The sequence below is a fragment of the Metopolophium dirhodum genome, chromosome 4 (genome assembly GCF_019925205.1).
Source record: "Metopolophium dirhodum isolate CAU chromosome 4, ASM1992520v1, whole genome shotgun sequence".
Taxonomy (NCBI): Eukaryota; Metazoa; Arthropoda; class Insecta; order Hemiptera; family Aphididae; genus Metopolophium; species Metopolophium dirhodum.
In genome coordinates, this window is record NC_083563.1 from 19,517,082 (window position 1) to 19,528,761 (window position 11,680).

The following is an 11,680-nucleotide window of genomic DNA, read 5'->3' on the forward strand; positions in this document are numbered from 1 at the left end:
ATATTTTGTTAGTACAATCATATGAAACTAACAACTATAAATTAAATAATATGGTACAATGTTTAAATGATCTTATACATTAGTGTTGGCGATTCGAAGTTTTTATTTAATAAAAAATAAAACCTCATTTGATTCAATAAAAAAAAAAAACATATTTGTCAAGAAAAGGTAATCAAGAATCACATTACAACAATAAAATATCATTTTAGTATGTTGCATAAATTATGTGAAGAGATCATAAAATACGCAAATAACATTTACGTACAACAAATTATAAATTGGATCCGACAATAAAATAATATACCGACAAGTTAATCAGACCTTCATAATTTGTTATTTTTATAAATATTTGTCCGCAAAAATAAAAGAGATTAACAAAATTTTTAAACTTTTTAAGTATACAATATTTTTTTAAATAATACAATTAAATAACAAGAAAAAATTTTATGAGTGAAAATAACTTTCAGATAAGTTTGAAATTTCATTTGTTAAATTTAATGCTAATTTACATTGTGTAAACGGTAAATATTTTAAAATTCTATCTGAAAAAATACTACTTACACGCTTATACAGAAAAATGTAATTGTCAATTTATGTTTTTTTTTGTACAAAATATTTTTGTGGGTGATGTGGCCGCTTAAAGTACTTTTGCCATTGTTACTGTGTTCAAATTTGGCGGCCAACCGTTTTGAACTCTATTAAGTATAAATAATAATTTTATGAATTACAATTTAAAGTTACACAATTTATTTAGTTATTTTATTTACCTGCAGAATGGTGGCAGTGAGACGCGCACATTGCACGAAGGTCATTTGAGCAGTTCGTCAATATTGGTGAAAGCACACGCTCCCATACTAGACGCCGCCATCAGCTTGACTAGTTCATAGGCATGACCAACAGTCATTTCCAGGGGTGGACGCCGTGGTAAATTACTCGATTCTAAAGTTATAAATTAAATATAAGAATTTAAACAAGAAAATACAACTTAATAATAGGCATTAAAAATATAAAATGAATTATATTTTACTATTATAGATATATACAGTAGATATCACCTATAACGACATTGTTTATAATGATATATTGGTAGTAAGTAGTAATGACTTGACGTCAAACGTCCTGGAAAAATTGACTTATTGAGGCTATTTAAATGGTTATTACGATTTAATACTAGAATACTGCAGTATATTTACAGAAAAATTTGTGAAAATTCCAATATAACATAGGTAATTATCAAAACATATTTAATTTTTTTCTATTTTTTTTGTACATTTTCAAAATTTGTACATGTCCAATGTATACATGTATAATTTAAAAAATATGTCATATAATCAAACTTTTTTTTTTAATTTTTGCTTTTTAATACTTTTCATTTATAATGAATAATTATTAATGATTATCGTTTACAATAACTTATTTTATAAGTGATATCTAGTACTTAAATACAAAAATTGTTCAAGTATAGTATTAATATACACAACTCTAATTACCTAAAATAGCGGAATTCAGTGCTGCACATACACTATCTCTTTGGGACGCTTCCAGTTGCCAACCAACAGGACTATCCCAAGGATTAGAATATGCTAATAAACTAAACGCATCCTATTTAAACAAAACATATATTATATTATTGATAGAACATTAATAATAAAATAAATACAATAACTATTATAATATTTCATGCATACTTGTAACATTTTTTTATTTGTTTCATTTCTTCCTAATTCTTGTCGAAGTTGCAAACTAAGTAAGAATAATTCTCGACCGAATTCTAACATCTTTTCAACACCCGGTTTACTGCCACCACATACTTTTTTGGTAGTTTGGTGATATTCTGGTTGATCAATATCTGTATTTTAATAACACTATTAGTTAATACAGTTATGTTTCTATAAAATCAAAATTGTTAAACTTACCCATTGATTCTTCATTTCCATTATTATTGACTCTTGATGTTCCATTACTTAGTTCATCACAATTATGTCCATTGTGGTAACCATTTGAACTATAATCTCCATCTAAAAGGTGATTTTGATGATGACCATTTACACTGTCAGCTGACATAATATTATATTCAGTCATTTGGTTGTCTTCGTTGCAATCCATTTTTTCTATTTGGTAGTCATTAATTTTTGGTGTACCATTCTTTATTGTTTTAATTGTGGTTGCATCTGAAGAACCATTTAATATCAAATTCACTGAATTTATTTCAGTCACTTCAGTAGTATTTGATAGTTTTTGACATTTTATATTTCTAAAAACAAATAAATAAACAATATACATTTTTATTATAAGGTTGTTTTCAATTTATTCATACCCATTGGTTTGTATAGATGTTGGACTTCTATTTGACTGTAATGTACGTTTTGGCGAAGGACGAGTTGTTGTGTGAATTTCAATATTATCATGAGAGCGGGGTGTTACCTCAGAATCTGTACCATTGACCATTTCAACAAACTGACGACATTTGAGCTTAAATAGAAGGTTACGATTCGATTCAAGTAACCCAGGATAAAGCTTATTGGTCATTTCAATAGCTTCTCCCATTCGACCAGTTGATACTAATTTTAATATTTCTACAAAAATTGTTAACACATTAATTATTAGTTTTAATTTTTAAACAGTTCAAAATTACTTTGGCGATTTTTTATGGAAGCAATCTCTTCTTCAAATGATTGATCAGTTTGAGAAATAAATGCTTCTGCTGTAGCACAGAAACCTTGGTGAACTAAATAAGTAGAAACCATTCTGAAACAAAAATTATTATTATTACTAGGTAAGTTATTCAATTTTAACTATTTTATTTTACTTATGGAAATTTGTCTGGCACTGTGAATATGGATACGAAAATGGATAATTTTGAATAGTCATTTGTGTTTGGCTTCTGAGTTCTTTCATCATTTCTTCAATTTTGAACACAAATGGCAACTGTCCAAAATTGGCATCAACCACCTCACCAGGTGTTTGTAATCCTACCGTGGGAAATAAATTTGGCTGAAAAAAAATTGTATACATTAGTAAATATAACTAATTATTTATTTTTCATCTCTCTGACCCATACCCAACATAACAAATTTGTTTTCAGTCAAACCAAATGTGGATTGTTAACTTTAATATTACAGGGAAATAACCTTAGATTGAACTTAAAGTTTAGAACATTATCTATGTTCGTATATTGGTTTTTTCTACATTATTTAGGTTTGTATGCAAGTTACAAGTATGAACATTTTGTAGAAATATTTTAATATTGTAAAAAATCAAAACTACGAAACTACAAACACAAATAATGTTCCTAATTTAAGTTTAATAAAAAAAGTCAATTCACTCTAATATTTAAGCTAATAACACAACATTGGTTCTGCAGAATAAAAATGTGCTATGTAACACATATTATATCAGAGAAAAAACTAAATAGTTATAAAAGTGATTACTCACAGGAAGGTCAGTAAATGCTGTTCCTAAATGGGTTCCATTTTTAGTATAAAAACAGTGGTTGTGCACCAGATCTACTCCACAACCGATAATATCACCAGTAGTAAATGTAGGCCCATACGGTTGACCTGTGCCACTTGAGCAAAATGAATGGCCATCATCACCATGATAACCATATGAATGTTTATCCCAGCCTGAAATTACATTTATAATTATTAGTATGGATGTATTGTACATATTAAGAATTAATCAATTTTAATTACTATTTTGGGTTAATAATTTTACCTGGTAAACGATTCATATTGACTCCTTGGGCTGAAAGTCCTACACCCATATAACCATCACGTCCCTTTGAAACTATTTTTACTTCAAAATAGTATAAACCACAAGAAGCAGGAATAGGGTGTGTGGCTCTAACACTAGCTGCATCTTTATGTGTTTTACCATGACCTAAAAGTAAATAAATGGAAAAATTATTATTTACATACAATTAAATGAATATCTTATTAGGTTGGTACATTAGTTTTACTCAGTATCTGTGTATAATGTTGACTCGGATTAATTTTATACAAATGTTATTTTATTAATAGTGAACTAGAGTATTTAGTAGATAATTCAAAGTTCATAGAAGAAGTATATGTTCTATAAACAAGATTTGATTAAAATACTGCAAATAAACATATTTATATAATATACCTGGTATAGTTATACTACCTATGTTAAATGAATATTTATAATAAATATTTTGAGTTATTTTAGAGCACATCATTTCATTAAGATATAAAAGATAGACCTTGGACAAGTGCCAATAATTTAAACATACATTATAAAGATCGCTAATTATTAAGTAATTTTGGGAGCAACTTGAACAATACTCAACATTCAAATATAAATATTTTTAACTAAAATAAAAGGTAGGTATTATAATGTAATTTAATATATATAAGCTTCAAGTAAAAGTATTATTATCAAATACTATAGGTATTATTTATAAAACGCTCATTGCTCATTATTATTTATTAGGTATAGCAAATAAATGTACACAAAAGCATTTATTAGATCAATTTTTGATTATAATTTTATTAAGGATTTAAAAAAAAAAAACAAGAGGTTCCAACCTCACCTTCCAAATGGTAATGATTTAATTTATCAGATTTTAATAGCAAATTTTATCTAATAATAATTTAAGTTGTATTTTATAACATTGTATTATGTAATTATGTATTTATTCACCTACATCACTATGGTGAAAATGCAATGGTTTACGTATCATTTGGCTATTTATACCTAAGCATACTGCAATAAGCCAACATATCACATAAATAATAAATCACAAATTAAATTAAACCGTTGAATATTACATTAAAAAAAACAAATATAGTTTTAAGTTTGATTACCTACCACATTACCAAAATAGTCTATTTAATACCCTATTCACGTTAAAAAGAAACCTCGGCAGTGACTAGTTTTCATTAGGAGATGATCAGGCAACAGTACACTCATTTATCCCTCAATAGAGGTAACCATCTGCAAGTTTGTCGTCTAGTTAAAAAATTCTTAGAGCACAAGTTGATTGCCAAGGTTCTTTCTTAATGTGAATAGAATAAAACAGCAGCATTCCTATGTTCATGTAATTCTATAAATATATATCTATTTACTATATCATTACTACCAATTTATTATTTAACATTGAAAACTGAAATATTTGATATTCGCTTAGTACTTGACCTACTGGACGGATAATTAATTTAAAAATAATAACAACAATACAAACATAAAATAATACAGAATTACATTTAATAATGGCAAAATCAATAAAAATTAAAAAAAATTAAAACAGTTCAAGAATTACTTGAAAGCCAATACAGAATGGCAGATTTAAATATATAGATTTCAAACCCAAACAGCTATCAGTTGGTCTAGGACCTAATCGTCTAATTTCCTTTGGTTCAAGTCACGACAACGAGAATGGGTCACAACAGAACTCAAACCGTACATTGAAGATGTGGAGAAAAACGTTATTGAAATGGGATATAATTGATTCCATGGATCGTGACTGTTACCAGTAAGTTGACCACATATCTTGAACTATGGAACACAATTTGTGCAAACCTACAAAAAACTGATAGAACTCTACAAATTCTCGAATGCAGGACTAACTTGACCTTCATCTATAGAGATGCTGACTATTCATTAGCAGTTAGACACCATTTATTTTACTACATATGTTGTATTTCTTTCTTAAACTATCAAATTATAATAAACAATTCTGTAAAAATTAAAGGGTTAAGTTTCTAGCACAATTTATAGATAAATAACATTAAAATTATAATCTTAAAGATTAAATAAAAAAATAATTCAGAAGAAAAATATATAAATAATATTCAATATTTATCTTTAGTTTATCAAACATGAAGTAGGTAGTTGAGAGTCTACATAGTATAAAACCATTGTTGTTTTTTATGTGTAGGTGGTGGTTATATTTATTAACTTTAAATAAACATGTAATAAGTACCTATGTTCATAACTTTTTTTTCAGCTAACAGAGTTAATTCTGTTATTTATCGTACCTACAGTAAAAAAATTTAACGATTGTTATGTACCTAAGTTAGGTATACAAACATTTTTCAAAAATTAAAAATGTAGGTACTTATCAGTGGCTGTAAAATGATTTTGCTATGGATATGGTTTATTTTTTAACATACACTATTTATTTGATCATTAAAAATATAATTTAGGGTTTCAATTTTATACCTATACGGTTATACATTATCTAAGTAATTATAATTAATATTGAACAAAAAGTCATGTACCTCATACTAGGATAGTTATAATTTTGGTTACCTATTATTTATAATTATAAATATCTAAAAGGACTTTTAGGTTACTAATTTAAATAACTATATTATGTACCTATGTAATATTTTGTAAAATAGAAATTAAAAAAATCAAAAAATTAGGTAGGTACCTTAGTTATGATTTTTCCTGATTAAAAAACATCAAATGTTAAATAGTCAAATTTTGTTTGTAAATAATTATAAATATTAAACTAGGTAAATTCAAACATATCATTAGATTTCATAATCTAAATATTAGAAATCGTACATATATATATACAGGTTGTCCTGTGAGGATATACCAATTAGCCGTAGAAGGGGACTCACCGCCCGGGCAAAAACAGTTTTTTTTTGCTGTTTTACCTATAAACTAAAAAAATGATTAAAAATCATGAAATTAAAATGTTGAAAAGTCAAAATCTTAAATTGTTTCAAAAATAAAAATTAACTTTTTTTACCAAAAAATTGAATTAAATTAAAAAATAAAATATGTGGTACTGTCTCTGTGAGTTTAATAAAAAAAAAAAAACTCAGGAGATATCGCAATGGGTAAATCCTTGCGGGACACCCTGTATATATTATATTATGTTATGTTATAGGTATAACAATATCTATCTTCGTATCAAAATTGAAATACTATAAACTAGGTAGTTATCAATAAAATTATTGATTTCACATTTACATTGTTGTACATAGGTATCTAATAGTAATTAAGACCCATAGATATAACATATTAGGTTCATTAAAAATTAAAGTAATCTATAATAATTGCCAAGTTGTTCGCGTTTGTGTGGGTAAACAATGATATTTTTATTTAATTAATAAATAGATATTGCTTCAATATTCTACTAGGCACTTTTTTTGGGTCAGTAACTCATTTACCGATTTTACATTTATGTCTATACTTATCTACATTTGCATTGAAAAGTTTGGGAGAGGTAATTGGGTCTTTAAAACATTCTGTAAAAACACTATGAGAAACACTAAAATAAAACGTAAACTGCCTAAACTTTTTATAGGTATTAAAAAAAAACTATTGCAGATTTAAGGGTAAAGTTATGTACCAACCCATATATTACTTATTAAAAGCATTTAGGTAATTTAAAAAAAAAATTTACCTAATATGAAAAGGTACAATAAAATAAATGAAAATCATTTAATTTTAAAAATTACTCAAACATGTCTCTTATTATTTGGTACTATAGCCTCAAAAGGACAACATTATGAGTTTTTATATTATTTAAAATTATATAGGTATTGAGTACCATCCTTTGTATATTATATACAACTGTATATCAATGCCCAATACCTAAGTAACTTTCAATAGGTACCTATAAGTACCTAAGTAGGTATTAAATTGCTTTTTAATTTTAAAAACAATTTTTAGAAGACATTTAATACCGTTTATGTAATATTAATTTTAAGACATTTTAACAATGCCTCTGTGTTAAACAAAAATATTCTATAATAGTTAGGTATAAAAAAAAAAAAACTAAAAAGTAAAGTTATTTAATAGAAATGTATTATTACTATTCTTTTATGTATCTTGGTTGTTGTCTTTTTTTGTTATATTATGTTTAGTTAAGGGCGAGGTTAAGGGCTATGTTGATCACACAACAAATAAATAAATATGTTAAGTATAAATATCTAATAAATAAAAACTCTATTTTAAATTGTTTGTTAGGTGTACTGTCTTTCTAAGTTTTTATACATGTAAATAGTTTGAGAACTTTGAATGTTAATTTTAAGTTTTGAAAATGGATTATAACTATATTGAACTTATGTACAATCTACCAAAAATTTGGAAAAGCACATGAAGTATGAAACATATTCATAAATTGATTTTAGTTAGGTACCTGTTAACTTAAATATATATTTTTATTACCTATTATTTTTCATAGCTAGGTCACTTCTGGAAAATAGTTAACTGATAGGTACTGTTATTTTTACTTGAATTATAAAATTAATAAAATATAGGTAGGTAGTTTACTTATACCTAATAATGTTTTCATTAATAAAATGTAACAGGTAACCTGAAAGAGAATATTATAATAAGATATAGATAATAAGGTTGTAATTTATTGTAACACTTTATTTTAACAGTCATCAAATTAAGATGTATCTAGATCTGTAAGACACCTACCTATCAGGATTTGAGTTATTAATGGCATTAATACATTTTCCTAATATACCTACCTACTTAATTTCTGTTTATTTTAGGTCGATTAATTGGATAAAGTATAAGTTGGGGTATAAGTATATTATATGGATAAATATGAATCATAAATTAAACTAATAACCATAACACCAACATCACTCAAATTGGTCGATTGCACAATTTACCACGGCCAGCTTAAAGTACTTATAACTAATTGGAGAACAAATTAGCTTTTGATCTTATTGCTTTCAGGTTTTTGAAAGTATTGAACATTTGAAAATACATATTTTAACAAGTAGGTGTCCTAGTAAACTAGCCCTTTAACTACATAGGTAATAAATTTAGGATTTTTCCAATGTTAAATTTATCATTACAACTACCTACCTACCAGTTGTAGGCATTATCTTTATTACGATATAAAAATGGGTAGGACATTAAAACAATATTATGTGCAAAACGCAAACGCTTCGTTTTCATCTTATTATTTGCGCAACATCCGTGATATTGCGAAACGGCCGTGTGCAAGCGTGGCCGGGTGGGGAGGCATCCTATTCAGCGCCGAGAGGAATATTGGCTCAAGAAAACCCGTACGTCAAAAACCACACGGGCCTACTGCACGGATGGGCCATGGACGACGGTACATCTCATCATCTTACACCTATGACTATATAATTATAGTTATAACTTATAATATTATGTGCAGTATTAAAGGTACACGTCGTGGAGGGGGTTTGGTTGTCGGGAGATTTGTGCGAGATCAAGAGCCTCCGCGCGACCTTGGCACGGTAACACGCACGACGGTGCGAGGTAAAATCGAAAAACAAAAGAGGGCGACCAAACACGTTGTCGTCCGAATTGAACACTCTCTCCGGACGCGGAAATCGAGAAACAAGCAACGAGTGCCTCAGCCCTCAGGCACCACTCATGCTCCTATTGAGTGTTTGGAGTGCGATGGCTCGTCGATAGGGACCCGACCCATCGTACCAAACGAAGCGTACACGCACACCACGTACCATACCATACCGATACCACTACCGTTTAACCCCTCCCACCACACTACCACCGCCAGGGCAACAGTGGGCCAGTGCGCGCAAAACAAAACAATGAACAGCTGATTCTTTGTTACCCACATATATAGTAATAATAATAATAATATACGACGTCAACTATGACTGGGAAACGGGAATTGGGAATAATGTTATTGGTTGTTATTTTGGGAGACCGTTTCGTCTAAAGGCAAGCGGAAGACACCAAAACGCTATGACATACTGATCACACCATTGTATCGCGGACGTTGTATACCTTTGTAGTGAACGCGTATGTTGTTCTGTGACAGCCCGAGATTGGTGAACTTGTCTTTGGAGTTCCAGCTCCGTGGCAACGGCGTGTCGTCTTCGTCCACCATCGGGTACAGGCCTTTCAACCGGTCCTCGCCTTGTTGGCCGAACGGGCTGGCCGCACTGCCGTTGACGGCCGCAGAACCGCTGCCGCCACCGACGGCTGAGCCGCCGCCGCAGTCCGAGTTCACCACGGTCGTGTTGTTGCTGCTGTTGTTCGGGCTGGCCGCCATTTGCACCGCAGACGCAGCCGCCGCCGCTGCGTAGTATTGTTTCGATCCGAACACGACACGGACGGGTGCCGAGGATGAGACGAAAAAAACGATAGTTGGGTGGTGTGGGGAAGGGAGACGTGGGGGGGTGAGTACAGTCGAATTAGAGTTCGATGAGGAAAAAAAAACCCGATTGAAAAACAAGTCGAAAACGCTACGGGCGAGTCCCAGAGCCGCCTACCTGGTGTCAAACCGAGAAAACTGCGAATCAAGGAACGGCACGGCCGCGAGAATAATTATTATTATTGCGTACGCTATCGCTACTACGACTAAAACTACTGCAACTGCTGCTATTGCCACCAGCGGCACTTATCATCGCGACGGACCGTACACACACACAAACTCGCGCGCGCGCACACACACACACACACACAGTAGGCCGTCACGCGCACACGCACCACTCACACGGCCGACACGCACACAACTATGCTATGTTATTATTGGTACGACACTACGACTACGGCCGAAACAACGGTGCAACTACTACAATATTGCAATACGGCTGTACGACTGCTGACGGTGGCTTAGCTCGCAGCCGTCGGCCGTCGTCGTTCTATGCACCGCGACGGGTCGGCGGGTGGCGTGCGGTGGTGACTGGTGACGCCGGATATTCCCGGTAGATGGCGGCACACGCCGGCGCACAGCTGATTCCGGTCCGGCGATCGGCGCGTGCGCCACGCAGCCCGCCCGCCCGCCTACGCTGCCGCCCAGTGCCTACTGCCTACCACTCGTTCGACCTACATTTGTGGAAGGGCTTCCACCAGATGTAGCGCGAATACGCACACACTGACACACACCGTCGCTCGGTTTTTGACCTCAATACAATGGCGACGAGAGTTTACATTATTATTATTATTGATATTTATTATTCACTGCATATAACATTAATATCATATGTATATATAAGTATATTATATCGACAGACACTGCAGTGGCGCATCTGAATCTCGACCCATGGGGTTAAGGGGTCGATTGACTCTTCCCACATAACACATTTTCATTTAATGCTAATTTGACAATATTCTACTATTGTAGATACGATACCTAAAAAAAAATAAGGTCCAACCCTCGAAGGGATCGAATACGACACTGGACGGACAACGCGGGATTAGGTTTGGGACTTTGGGTCGTGTTCTATAGACTTCTAGTTATTGTTTTTGAATCCTTTCAAGTGTGGGGATGGGCACTGATAGCTTTCATAAACTTATAAGACCATTTTCACACAACACGTTTACGGACAAAAGCTCCGCGACAATAATGTGATAACACGAGTGGATACAGGATAGTATGTACCTACCTAAGGACGCATGTAAACTTCGTCACAAGTACCTTTTTTTAGTGTAATCTTTGCCTGGAAAAAAAACAGGTAAAATTGTGTTTATGTAAAATTGAGTTCGTATAAACTCTGTCAGTGAAGAAAATCATGAAACAGTATAAAATTAATATAATATGATAATAATTATATGTATAAGAAAAATCATATTTTTATATTCATAATCGTCTACATTAGATAAAAGTTACACATACCTAATGATATTATACCAAAAAATATATAAATTACTTAGGTACCTTACAGTATACCATTGATATACTCAATATGAAATCATAATTTCTTTAATAATAATCGTCCTTATTAAATAAGAG

At 31.3% G+C, this 11,680-nt stretch overlaps 1 protein-coding gene across 1 annotated transcript; it reads right to left on the reverse strand.

Moving 5' to 3' along the window:
* Positions 1-136: 136 nt before the first annotated feature.
* Positions 137-10,559, reverse strand: LOC132944015 (ran-binding protein 9). Its single transcript, XM_061013223.1, has 11 exons — positions 9,730-10,559; positions 3,718-3,882; positions 3,436-3,626; positions 2,810-2,994; positions 2,636-2,748; positions 2,318-2,576; positions 1,917-2,254; positions 1,689-1,849; positions 1,491-1,602; positions 768-939; positions 137-695 (listed from the first exon to the last, which is right to left on the reverse strand). The coding sequence occupies exons 1-10, from the start codon at positions 9,995-9,997 to the stop codon at positions 809-811; spliced, it is 1,923 nt and encodes a 640-aa protein (XP_060869206.1). The 5' UTR covers positions 9,998-10,559; the 3' UTR covers positions 137-695; positions 768-808.
* Between the last annotated feature and the right edge of the window lie 1,121 nt (positions 10,560-11,680).

Excerpts from the sequence above, each read along its gene's own strand:
- LOC132944015 (XM_061013223.1), bottom strand. The coding sequence starts at position 9,997 with ATGGCGGCCAGCCCGAACAACAGCAGCAACAACACGACCGTGGTGAAC. Across the intron at positions 3,883-9,729 it reads CATACGCGTTCACTACAAAG|GTCATGGTAAAACACATAAA; the intron begins GTATACAACGTC and ends ATTTACTTTTAG. Across the intron at positions 1,850-1,916 it reads TGGAAATGAAGAATCAATGG|ATATTGATCAACCAGAATAT; the intron begins GTAAGTTTAACA and ends ATTAAAATACAG.